Consider the following 13,493-nt stretch of genomic DNA (forward strand, 5'->3'; position numbering starts at 1 on the left):
CACCACTGACACTACCTAAAGCACCATCGACGACACCACTGACACTACCTAAAGCACCACCTAAAGCACCATCGACGACACCACTGACACTACCTAAAGCACCACCTAAAGCACCATCGACGACACCACTGACACTACCTAAAGCACCACCTAAAGCACCATCGACGACACCACTGACACTACCTAAAGCACCACCGACGACACCACTGACACTACTTAAAGCACCACCTAAAGCACCATCGACGACACCACTGACACTACCTAAAGCACCACCTAAAGCACCATCGACGACACCACTGACACTACTTAAAGCACCACCTAAAGCAACATCGACGACACCACTGACACTACCTAAAGCACCACCTAAAGCACCATCGACGACACCACCTAAAGTACTATCGACACTACCTAAAGCACCATCGACGACACCACCAAAACCATAAAATATTTTTTCCATCTTTACGCCATTCATATTATGCAAGCCTTTACTACCTAGTAATTCATTTACTTGAAGATTGTTAGACATTCGATCACTTTCCGAACCTGTACGTTCTTCAGCTAAATCACCAACATAATTTCCACTAGCTACATGTTCTGAATTTTTGTTTGTATGCTTGCTGTGATGCTTATTCCCTCCAAGTAAGTCACTAAAACCACCTTTCTTTCTACTTTCTACACTAAATGGAACACTAGCCCTGTTAATATCACTTTCTCTTCCAGTAGTAACAAACTCAAGATCATTTCCATGCAAACTTTCCATAGGATTACTGTTGACAGTAGCTTGACTTGCTCCACTATCAAAATCAGATCCCCAAGTATTCCCACTGCCAGCTAATTCACCAGAACCAACAACTCTGTAGCTTAAATAATCCTTTCCTCCACTATCTACATTCCAAGCAGGTTTGCTCATAGCAGATTTTTTTCCATGAATTTCTTTAGTTCCACTATCAGTCCAGCTATGGCTTCCTCCGGATTTGCTCCAAGAACTGTGTGGCCCACCAGTGCCATGGTTTAAGGATTTTCCTATGGCATAAAAAATACACAAAACACTGTTTTTAGCATTGATGATAAATGTACAAATAATAAACAGGTTTCATTCCAGTTCTCCTTCTCCCTTAATACTCATGGAGGTTCATGACTTTCTTAATAGCACTGCCAAATTCTTGTTTAAATGACTGCTCAGTTGACACTCACTGCTTTAATTCCTTACAGATATTGTATAAAACTTTAAGTTAATATAAAGCCAGGTTTTTTCTACCCTATCTGAGACCTGCATGATGCAGGGGCAAAGACCATGATTCTTGCAATATATCACTTATTGGGCTGCAAATTGTATTTTTTATCTTCTGCTGATAAAATCACTGTTTTATCAAAATTACACTAAGGCTAAGTTCACACTTGGTGTCTGTTCTGTATTTTTTTCTTCAGCAAAATCAGAGTGCTTGGCAGGAAAGAAGCTGTGGCAAAAATGCAGATGCTAATGTTTTGCTGCATTTTTTGGTGTGTGTTTGTTTTTTTTTGTTTTTTCCATTCAATGCGTAAAAAATGCTGAATGAAGTGACATGCTCTGTCCAAAAAATGCAAAGCACTAAATACTGATGACAAAAATACAATGCTGTGTGCATGAGATTTCTGAAATCTCATAAACCTAGCTGGAACTGTCAAGTGCAGCTGAAAATTGGCATTAAAGGGAACCTGTCAGCAGTTTTGGTCGATATAAGATATAGCCACTGCCTTTCAGGGCTTATCTACAGCATTCTATAGTGCTGTAGATAAGCCCCCAATCTGACCTGTAAAATAAGTTTTATTACACTCACCCGGGGGGTTGGTCCGGTCCGATGGGTGTTGCAGGTCCGGCGCCTCCCATCTTCTTGCGATGCCGCTCTCCTGCTTGCTTCACAGGCTACCCGGCTTCGTGCTCCTGTGCAGGCATACTTATCTGCCCTGTTGAGGGCAGAGCAAAGTACTGCAGTGCGCAGGTGCTGGGCCTCTCTGACCTTTCCGGGCGCCTGTGTGGTGCCCTACGTCTTTACCACCACAAAAGGGTTAAATATGTACTGTTTTGCATGTGTTTTGTGAGCAATGGGAGTTATGCTTTCTCTGCTAGAGAATACAACTCATACAATTTACCTCACTCCCTTACTTGCCTGAAGCTTAGAGCTTTGCAGACATGCCCTAACTGGAAGGGGGAGGAGTTGAGAGTTGTTGTTTTCAGTGAAGAAGGGGAGAATGGAGAACATTCCTGGAAGCCATGACATGTGCTTCATCCAGGAGCAAAGTTAAGAAGAATCAGGGAGTCAGCCCCTAGGCCATCCATGCTTTCAGAGCAGGGTGATAAGCTGAGAGACTATGAAGGTTTATACAACCAACAGCAGAGTGTTTCCCCCCCGGAAAGACTGCAGCAACCTAGGATCAGTGAAGAATTGTGCAAGAAGGAACTGGAGCTTCACACAGGATATAAGCTGCAAGTTGCCAGAGGAGGAATACACAGTGAGTAGAGGCTATACTGGAAGATCTAGACTCCAGGAAGCCTTGGTCCCAGAAGGGATTAGAATACCAGGAAGCATACACCGAGTCACAGCAGAGTGAAGGATAACTCCCATTCTGCAGAACAGACTGTAACCTGGTGAGAGCTGTAATATTGCCTCTGAACTACACTAAATGATAAAGTGACTTTCCTTGTCACCTGCCCGATTACTCTGTACCTTCTACTTCCATCACAATCTCTGGGGGTCAGCCCTGGTTGGAGAGGGTTAAACATCTGTACTGCCATCACCATCTACTCCCCCAGGGATCATCTGCAGTGCCGGCTATACTACAGTTGAACACTCCAACTGGCATCACGAATCACTATATAAACTTGGTCCCGAATCAATACTCCCATTTTACATGACCGCCTGGGGCCACAGACTGGGTCACCGCCACTGTGACAAATGCCTTTAAGATTACCGGCCTGGTACCGAGTATCCCTTGGCCCCTGGGGCGTGTCATTTTTGGCATCACAAACAGGATACCATGCATGCCTAATGTCCTGCAGGAGCAACTACCTGCAGCAACTGAAGCGGTGAGTCGCACCCCTGCAAGGGTTAACTAGGGGGGAAGATGTCTAATCCCGGCGACGCTCAGGGTGCAGCAGCTGCAGCTCCCATATTGCCTCTCCCTATGCCTTATACTGGGTGCGACATGGCTGCCACAGTACACTGGCGAATCGCACACCTTAAGTGACTTCAAAGAGAAGCTGCACAGCATGTTGAAAATTTACCCTATGTCAGAGGAGCAGAAAGTCAGTATACTTACACGTCAGCTCAGTGGTACTGCTCAGAAAGAAGTTAAATCTTGGCCAGTGACTGATAAAAAGACTGTCAAAGACATCTATTTAGTCGCCATGACAACACCACGAGCGATGGGATCCACCCTTCGGGGACAGGAAACCTACAGACACACAAAAAGGGTGGCCCTCTCCCTCGCCTCAGTTTTGGTTTCCTGTCCCTGACAGGCGAACCTCTTCTGGCATACCTGCGTCAGAAGAAGATTCCCAGGGCCGGCTGGTCAATGTTAGGCAGCGGGAGGGCCCCTGTCGCAGCTTGCCCGGTGTTCTGGAAGCGCTCACGGCAGGGTAACTGTTGGTGAGGCGGAAGCAGGGCAAAGCACCCTCCAGGGGGAGGGCTGACTTTAGGGGGCCCATCACCACGTGTACCGATAAGTACACACGTGGGGGCCTCCCTCCTACGGGCTGGGGCCTTCTGGCGGCGTCTGGGGCAGGTGCTTCTCCATCTGGTGAGGCTGGTGGTGCGGTCTCGGTGTGTGCCTGTCGCCGTCGGGGCGCGGCCGCTGTGACGCATCGAAAAGGAGCGGTCCCTGATCGAGCGGTGGGGCCAGCGGCGTGGGCCTCTTCCGAGATGCTGCACAGGGCCAGGTAGGCGTGGGCGGGAGGGGAGGTACCGCATGCCCACAGACGAGCATCACCTGGCGGGGGCGCGGTCAGGGGGGGCGTCCCCAGTGCACACTACAGTACCGGGCAGGCCTCCCGTATTTGCCTGCTGGTCGCATCCAGGGCAGGTACCGTCGGGGAGGCCGGCTATTTAAGGGGGCTTCAGGGGCATCCAGGTGCTTCAAGGCCATTACGCATAATGGATTCACTGGAGCAAGCAGCATCACCAGAGCACCCACAACAGGAAGAGCCCCTCCCTTCAGCATCCCAATGGCGGTCTAGTGTCAGTAGCCACTTTACAGAAGCTAAAGCCAGTCAAAAGTTGAAGGCTAAGTCCAGCAGGTTCTCAAGTTTCAGAGATACATCACCGGCTAAGAAGGACCCCCCCCCCCGCAGACTACGGTACCACTTACTACAGGCAGGGGGTAAGCGATCTTCATGAAAGTTGACTTGGTGATCTATTGTCTCCCCTTATGTTCCATCACTCCTAATTTAGCAGGGACAAAAGAGTTCCGCTAAGACTAAACACATTGAGTGTGCCGAATGTGGCGTTCCCCTCCCTGATGGCCACAGGAAGAAACTTTGCAGACCCTGCATCCAGAACCTAATAGCGGAGGAGACCCCAGACCTGACCACCACTCTGAGGGAGTTGGTTAGACAGGAGGTTAAGGGTTCCGTTAAAGCCCTATCGGAGGAAAGATTCAGAGAGCGACTCAGGGGAACTGAGAGCAGATTCATCCTCCTCATCCTCTGAGGCAAGAGCAGGTCGGCCATGTTTTCCGCTTGACCGGATAAACCAGCTAGTGAAAGCGGTGAACACCACCATGGGGATCGAGGAGCCCCAGTCAGAAAGTTCCATACAGGATCTTAGGTTTAAAGGACTGGACAGGAAGTCTCGTAGCTCCTTCCCAGTTATTGATAAAATAAATTGCCTGATTATGCGGGAGAGGAAAAGAAAGGGTTCCTTACCGCCAGCTTTTAAAAGGAAATACCCGTTTGAGGAAACGGCATCAGCCGCATGGGATAAAGCCTCAAAACTTGATGCGGTGGTGGCCAATGCCTGTAAAAGAACCTCTCTACCATTTGAGGATTTGGGTAGTTTAAAAGATCTGCTAGACATAAGGGCTGATGTGTTCCTTAAGGGGTTTTGGGAAACTTCAGTGGGATCTCTTTGGCAAGCTATTGCAGCCATGTGTACAGCCCCGTCTCTGATGGTGTGACAAACAGCTCAGGGACAAGGTCCCTAGGGAAGAGATCCTATCCTCCCTCCCTATGATCCAGAGGCAGCGGCGTTTCTTTCAGATGCATCAGCGGATTCGGTAAAGCTAGCGGCCAGGTCAGCAGCCTTGTTTAATGCCGCCCACAGAGCCATATGGCTGAAGTGTTGGCCAGGGGACATGCAGGCCAGGTCAAAGCTGTGCAACATCTCTTGTGAAGGTGGACACCTATTTGGCTCGGTGCTAGGCAAGCTGTTGGAGAAAGCGGGCGACAGCAAAAAAACAGTTCCCTTACTTGGGAAGACCGTTTTACAGGTGGGACTATAACAGAAGGTGATTCGACTGAAGAAGGTCAAATAGAGAGAACGAGAGACGACTCCAGCAGGAGGAAGGGTAGAGGATATGTTTTCCTCTCGTGACCGCAGAAAGCCGCAATGACTGATGGACCAGGTCGGAGGCAGGCTTTTACACTTCTATCCGGCCTGGACAAATATTTCAAATAGCCACTGGATCCGGATTGTCATTAAGACGGGGCTAAAATTTGAGTTCCTGGAAACGCCTATTAACCGATTTCATTTTGACTCCCGTTCGTTCTTCTGCAGAACAATTGGCGTTAGAGTCTGAGGTCCGGGAACTTCAGCAGAAGGGAGTCCTGGTGAAAGTTTCAGAGGTACAAAGAGGTAAGGGATTTTACAAACCCCCCCCCTCTTTTTGGTCAAAAAGCTTGATGGCTCCTTCCGTACCATCCTAAACCTTAAAGGCCTCAATAAATTTATTTTCATTAGCACCTTCAAAATGGAGTCAGTTAAATCTGCCATAAAGCTGCTGTTTAACGGATGTTTCATGGTGGTTTTAGACCTTAAAGACTCTTATTACCACATCCTGATACACGTAGATCACCAGCGGTTTCTGAGAGTAGCAGTTTCATTGGGGGGAATAGTAAGCCACTTCCAATTCAGAGCACTTCCCTTCGGGGTTGCTGTTGCACCACGAGTTTTCACTAAAATAATGGTGGAAGCAGGGCCGCACCTATAATGAGGCCATTTGAGTGAGCTGCTCAGGGGGCGGCATTATGCTCTCTGCTACCAGCAGCACCTACAATTTAGCCTGCACGCTGGTGCTGCTGGTAGTGTGCAAAGGCTTGTAAGTGATGAGATCACAGGAGAGAAGAAGTCAGGGCCCCCAATCATGTGACCTCTGACTCCTCCCTTCCTGTGACCTCATCACAGGTCCTGTGTGCGCATCAGCCCTCAGTCTATCAATCATCTCCGTCCCTGCTCTCCTCTGCTGCTACATTCCATTCTCAGCCAAGGACCTGTGATGAGGTCACAGGAGGGGAGGAGTCGAGGTCACATGATCAGGGGCCTCAGTGTATGCATCATCTCTAGCAAGACTCTGCTGTGCTGGTTTGTCATCGTGCTGAATGAGGCAAGTTTCTGTGTGGGGTCAGGAGGGGTTTACAGGGTGGATGTAGCAGAGCCACACCTGTGCGAGGTGTATGGAGTGGAGCTGTGTGTATGGGGCGTACAAAACGGAGCCATTTGTGTGTATGGAGTGGAGCCATGTGTGTACAGAGTGGAGCCGCGTCTGTACGGAGCGAAGCAGCATGTGTATGGAGCAAAGCTGCATGTGTACAAGTTGTACGGAGTGGAGCCGCGCGTGTACAAGGTGTGCGGAGCCGCGTGTGTACGGGGTGTACGAAGCGGAGCTGCGTGTGTAAGGGGTGTATGGGGCTTACAAAATGGAGCCCTGTGTGTACGAAGTGTATGGAGCAGTGCAATGTGTGTACGGAATGGAGCCACATGTGTATGGAGTGGAACCACGTGTGTACAAGGTTTACGGAGTGGAGCCATGTGTGTACAAGGTGTACAGAGCATGGCCACGTGTGCAAAAGGTGTACGAGCAGAGCCGCATGTGTAAGAGGTTTAGGTGGAGCCGTGTGTGTGAGAGGCATAAAAAGTGGAACCGTGTGTGTATGAGGTGTGCGGAGCCGTACGTGTACAAGATGTATGGTGGGGAGCATTCATACCTCCCAGCGGGACAGTCCCGATTTTGAGAGAGACTGCCCCGGCTGGGAGCTTACTTTTCCCGCGGACACAGGAGTACACGGCGGAACCCCGAGGAGCACTTTAAAATTTGCACATGACGTTCCACTTGAGTGACATGCTAGAAGCTGACTGGAAATGAGGGAATTTCGGGAGGAGATTGTGATGGAACCATGGAGGCACTTCAGGAAATGCTTCAGATCCATCACTGTGTCCTCTGACAGTGCAGACAGCGTGATGTCCTTGGACTCGGGGATGCCGAGCGGATCATGATATGTTCTGCATCGGGAGGCTCAGGTGGGCACTACAATGGGAGCCGGGCTGCTATAGTATCTTTATAGAATCTTTCTTTCATCTCTTACTCTCTCTTCTTTCTTTCTTTCTTTCTTTCTTTCCCCTCTTTCTTTATCTTGCTAATCTTTCTCTCTGTTCTTCCTTTCTCTCTCTCTCTCTCTCTATCTGTTTGCTTTCTTTCCCCTCTTTCATTCTCTTGCTTTGTTCTTTCTTTCTTTCCTCTTTCTTTCTCTGTTCTCTCTGTTCTTTCTTTCCCATCTTTCTCTGTTCTTTCTTTCTTTCTCTTTCTTTTTCTTTGTGTTTTTTTTTTATTTGTTTCTCCTCTCTTTCTCTCTCTCTCTCTATGTTCTTTCTTTCAGTCTGTTATTTCTTTCTCTTTTTCTCCTCTTTCTATCTTTCTCTCTCTAATCTTTCTTTCTCTGTTCTTTCTTTTTCCTCTTTCTTTCTCAGTACCAGTCAGTGTGCCCACAGTACTGGTAGAATAAGAGGGGTAGGAAACTAGGTGGCACTGGTCACATTGAGCCTTTTCATACTTTTTACTGATGTATAATCATATGCCCTGAGCACCCCCATAAAGTGGGCCAGCCCCAGACAACAGGGTATAAACAAAGCACTATTACTATCAGTCCAAGTGGACAATTATATGCATAAAGTTAATGATGTCCCTGTGCCAAGCAGTGCAGAGGATCAGAATACACTGAGGAGACCAGAGCGGCGGGGTATGGTGAGAAGAATGATATGGGGCCCATTATACTGTATGAAGTAAAATATGGGGCCCATAATACTGTATGGAGCATTGTGTGGGGATAGGGGATGACTTTCTGTTTGTTGTGGATCTGACCGCTGGGTCCCCCATGATCCTGGGAAATGTAGCTTTGAAGAGCTTCATGTAAATGGAGCTGTGGTCAATCATACGCACTGTGGTGCCATTCACATGTGGCTCTTCAAATAACCAAGAGAGTGATGAGGGGACGACAAAGTATAGCAAAAATTTACTGATCGGGGCTGATGAGTGCTATAGTTTGTGGGCTGGTGGGGTTTGTGTGGCAGGGCTGCTTTTTTTATTTTTTTTGTTTTTTTTGTCCCAGTCCGGCCCTGTGCCAGGCCTATTATTGCCATTAATGATCCTTGTTCTGGATACTTCTGTGTTGTTCTTGTATGTGCGTGTGATGGCACTGACATCCTTGTGTTTGGACACTTTTTTTTTTTTTTTACTATTTATCTAAATCAAAATGTCCACTATTGTACTCAGTTTTACAATATAGATATAAAAATGTACTTTGTGTGTGGGGTGGGGGGCGTCATTTTGCTGTTTGCCTCAGGCAGCAGAGAGGATAGGTTCACCCCTGGGCAGAAGTTATGGCTCATTTACATGAACAGGATATTCTTGTGATCCCTTATTTAGATGACCTGCTAATAGTGGGACACTCGGTCACATTGCACCACCAACTTCAGAAGGTAGTATCCAGCCTTCAAGAGTTGGGATGGATTATTAATTTCAAAAAAACGCGGTTGCAACCCCTGGAAACTCAGCAGTTCCTCGGTCTTCTAATAGATTCCAGGTTAAAGGAATGTCGGTAACCAGAAACAAAAATGGACAGTCACTCTAAGGGGGGCAATGTCACTATTGGGCTCACTCACTTCATGTATACCAGTGGTTCTCTGTCCCACGAGTCAGGACATTCCCCACGGTGGTGGACTCGCATACCAAACATGCGTAGAGGGGTTCCCTGGGTAAATCAGATCTCCCGAATCATACCCACAGATGCTAGCCCCAAGGGTTGGGGGCGCATGTGGGGGAGATGTGGGTCCAGGGGGTATGGTCCCCACAGGAGCAGAACTACTCATCTAATATAAAGGAATTACTAGCGGTAGAGCGGGCCTTAAATGGTTTCCTTATGTCCCTACAGGGCCGACACGTCAGGCTTCTCTCAGACAATCAGGTAACCGTAGCCTACGTTAACCATCAAGGGGGAACGCGCTCCAGGGCATTAATGGAGGTGGCAAATCGTATCTTTCAGATAGCCGAGGTTCATCTTCTATCCCTTACAGCCCTCCATATGAAAGGGAAACACAATATTACAGCCGATTTCCTAAGCCGCAACATGCTCAAACAAGGAGAGCGGGTACCTAACAGGGCCGTCTTCGAACAGATCAGGCGCGTGTGGGGGTCCCCAGAAATAGACCTGTTTGCCAACAGAAAAAACAGGCAGCTGCATCAGTTTTGTTCGTTGGACCCCAGAGAGAACCCGCACTGCCGGACGCTCTCCTGATCCCGTAGAACTTTGGCCTGGCTTACGCCCCCCCCACTGAATCTAATACCGATAGTGCTGGGGAAGATTCGAGAAGACAAAGCCCGCATAATTCTGATAGCTCCATTCTGGCTCAGGAGACCGTGGTTTCCCTGGCTGAAGATGTCTGTGACCCAGCCATGGATTCTCCCGGAGCTCCCAGATCTCCTCTCCCAGGGTCCAGTATTCCATCCGCATGTGTCCAATCTACATCTAGCGGTGTGGAATTTGAAGGGGCACTACTGAGTGGGAAGGGCTTCTCCCGGGGGTTAATCAACACTCTATTGAAAAGCAGAAAACCTTCCACGACAAACATCTATGTCAGAATTTGGAAAAAGTTCTTGTCAGCCTCGGGGGTGGAGGTTGGTCAGAGAATCCGGATTAACCATGTTTTGGAGTTCCTGCAGAAGGGGTTAGAGATTGGTTTAGCCACAAACATGCTCAGAGTCCAGGTCTCAGCACTGTAACCTAGCGAGCAACTACTGGGTATCCAGATTCATAAAAGCAGCGGCTAGGTCCAGGCCCATCACTAAAAAGAAGCTAGTTCCCTGGGATCTGAACTTGGTGCTATCAGCTTTAACAGAAGCCCCGTTTGAGCCTATTGATTCTGCCCCTATTAGGATCCTATCCTTCAAAACTGCCCTACTGGTCGCACTGACATCTGCCAGGAGGGTTAGTGATCTGCAAGCTCTCTCTAGACTTGCCCGTATACTAAGTTTAGACAAGACAGTCATGCTAAAACCAGACCCCTTGTATCTGCCCAAGGTTGCTTCAAAGTTTCATAGATTAAAAATAGTCCTTCCCTCCTTCTGCCCGAACCCTGTTAGCCAGTCAGAGAAAACACTTCACTCACTAGATGTAAGAAGATGTCTCCTTACTTATATTAGGGCCACAGACTCTTGGAAGAGGGACAAATCCCTATTCTCCTTTGGCCGTAACCATGGGAGATCATCCTGGCTTGATGCTAATTGGATCCTCTCTGTGCTGTGGGGGAACAAGTCTGGAGTCTGAACAGTTTTACATAGACCAGCTATATTTTTAGTCAGCTTCTGCACTTGCAGCCGTAAATCTGCAGTAGAATCATCAACTGGAATCTGCACATGCTGTACTGCAGGCACCTGGGGTGAGGATACAGACATAGGTAGATTCTCTTAATATACGGATGGATCTGTCCCTAAACTGAACAAAGTCCGTGCCATTTCCCCCCCCCCCTCCCTGCCGGTCCATTCCCCACCGCCACGCCAGTCCGTCTCACCCGGTCTTCACATTGCCGGTGAAAGTGCAGCAGGCTCTGTGTACGTCGCTTCAGCCTGCCTGTCACATGACCCGCTCCTTCCCTGCTGCACTTTCACCGGCAATGTGAAGACCGGGTGAGACGGACCGGCGTGGTGGGGGGGAATGGAGCGGCGGGGAGGATTTGTTACTGTGTGAGGAGGGCTTCTTTATGTGGACGGGGAGGGCCAGTAGCTATGGAGGGTGGAGTTGTTGCTACAGAGGGGATGTTTTTAGTAGCATAGGAGGAAACGACCAGTTGTCATTTCAATGCCATAACACACCCCGCCTTATACGTTCTGTTAAGAATATCTACAAAACCGTGCAAACTGGTGACATATAGTAAATTACTTATTGTCACAATCCTGCAGCCCAGATATGCCCAGATATTATGTGAAAAGCCCAGACAACCCCTTTAAGCAAGCACTTGCTGGAGAAGAGATCTTAGTGTATCCAGACTATGATCAGCCATTTATCCTGCACACTGATGCCAGCAAAATTGGGTTAGGAGCTGTCCTGTCTCAAGAGCAGCAGGGTAAGGAGAAAGTCATAGCTTATGCTAGTCGGAAGCTTCGTCCTACTGAAAGGAACTCTACCAACTATAGCCAAAAATTCTAGCTTGAAGGAGCTATTGTTTGGGCACTGACTGAGAGGTTCAAGCACTATTTGGCCTCCTCTAAATTTACCATCTACACAGACAACAACTCGTTAACTCATCTGGAGACCGCCAGGCTCGGCGCCTTGGAACAAAGGTGGATGGCTTGGTTGTCCAATTATGAGTTTGTCATTTAATACCGAGCTGGCACAAAAAATGCCAGTGCTGCTGCTTTGCCCTGTATGCCAAATGCTCCTGATCCATCAGAAGATGTCGAAGACCTGGAAGAAATAGAGATGCTGGCATTCCACCGCCACGGTGCTTCCCAAGACTCTAGCCACGTGACAGGGAGAAGTCTTGCATTTCATGAAGTTTCCCTTAATCCACTACTTCACCATGGTTGGGCAGATACACAGAGCAGTGACCCGGCTATATGTATGGTCAAAGAACTTCTTGGAGAAGCAGATTCGTCTCCAGCTCCTGATGCTCCTGCAGATGTCCAACAGTTGTGGAAAGGGAGAAAGAAGCTGTACCTTTTTGAAGGCAAGTTGATCCAAAAAGCTATTAACCCATGTACGCATGAACTGGTATGGCAGAAAGGATGTGCCCATGGTCTTAGAAGCTTACCACAACCAAGCGGGACACTTTTGTTGGAAAAAGCTGGAAGTAGTCATCCGCGACCACTTCTTCTGGACAGGTATGAGACGGTCCATTGAACAGTGGTGTAGGGAATGCGGCCCATGTAATCTCAGAAGAAACAATTCTGCCATCCAAAGGGCCCCCTTGAAGCCCATCATCACTAAGCAACCTTTGGAACTGGTGGCCTTAGACCACGTGCAACTAACTCCATGCCGATCAGAGTATACCTATGCTTTAACAATAGTGGATCACTATTCCCGTTTCCTAGTGGTCGTTCCGGTGATAGACCAAACAGCAAGAAGAGCTACAAAGGCAATCCAAGAATATTTCTGCAGACCTCATGGCTACCCAGTTCAAGTGTTGACAGAGGTCCAGCCTTTGAAGCCGAAGTCTTTCAAGAATTTTGCTCCCTCTATGGATGTAAAAAGGTCAGAACTACACCATACCACCCACAAAGCAATGGTCTTTGCGAAAAACTGAATCATCTGGTGATCAATTTATTGCAGATTCTACCACTGGAAGAAAGGAACCAATGGCCTGAGAAATTACCTGACTTGATTGAAATGTACAACCATATCCCAACCAGCGCAACAGGATATGCACCAGCTTACTTGATGCTTGCACGTCCAGGTAAACTCGCCATCGACCTGGAAATGGGAGTCCTAACTCCTGAAACCATATCCAACCAATTGGACACGGATTGGAATACGGCAAGACAACTGCAGTATCAAAAAGTTCAACAATGTGTAGAGGAAAGTCTTGCTCAAGCCAGGCAAAAACAGGAAAGTAACTTTAATAGACATGCTGTGGCAACCCCCTTACCAGCAGGTGAACAAGTGTTGAAGAAAAAGAGAAGAAACTACAAGTTAGATGACCAATGGGAGGCTCAGCCTTACACTATTCAACCATCTAGCTATGACAACAGCAAAGTGTGTACCATCTCCAAGGATGGCGGAAAAACGTGTACTACCGTATCCAGAGACAATCTGAAAGCATGTCCAGCACAATTGCGTGAAAGCGTTGAGACTAAGGAAGATTCTCAGCTAAAAGAAAAGACTGATACAAAGATTTGCACTGTTCTAGGTGAATTCCCTAGTTCTTGGCTACAAGTTAACAACGCAGTGGTAGTTCCAGTGATGGGTGTTCCCACAAAAGTCTTTACTAGAGACACCAAATTGTTCTGGAAGCGATGAGTGCCAACCACTAATG

The 13,493-nt window shown here is 48.0% G+C and overlaps 1 protein-coding gene across 1 annotated transcript in view; it reads right to left on the minus strand.

The window, feature by feature from the left end:
* LOC141059015 (uncharacterized) overlaps positions 1 to 13,493 on the minus strand; it is a 44,952-nt gene that overhangs the window by 9,685 nt on the left and 21,774 nt on the right. Inside the window, exon 3 of the mRNA XM_073555224.1 lies at positions 184 to 1,023. Within this exon, the coding sequence (XP_073411325.1) occupies positions 184 to 1,023 (840 nt within the window). The remainder of the gene's footprint in view (positions 1 to 183; positions 1,024 to 13,493) is intronic.

This window comes from Dendrobates tinctorius, unplaced genomic scaffold (genome assembly GCF_039654945.1).
Source record: "Dendrobates tinctorius isolate UK_male_01 unplaced genomic scaffold, ASM3965494v1 ptg000223l, whole genome shotgun sequence".
Classification (NCBI taxonomy): Eukaryota; Metazoa; Chordata; class Amphibia; order Anura; family Dendrobatidae; genus Dendrobates; species Dendrobates tinctorius.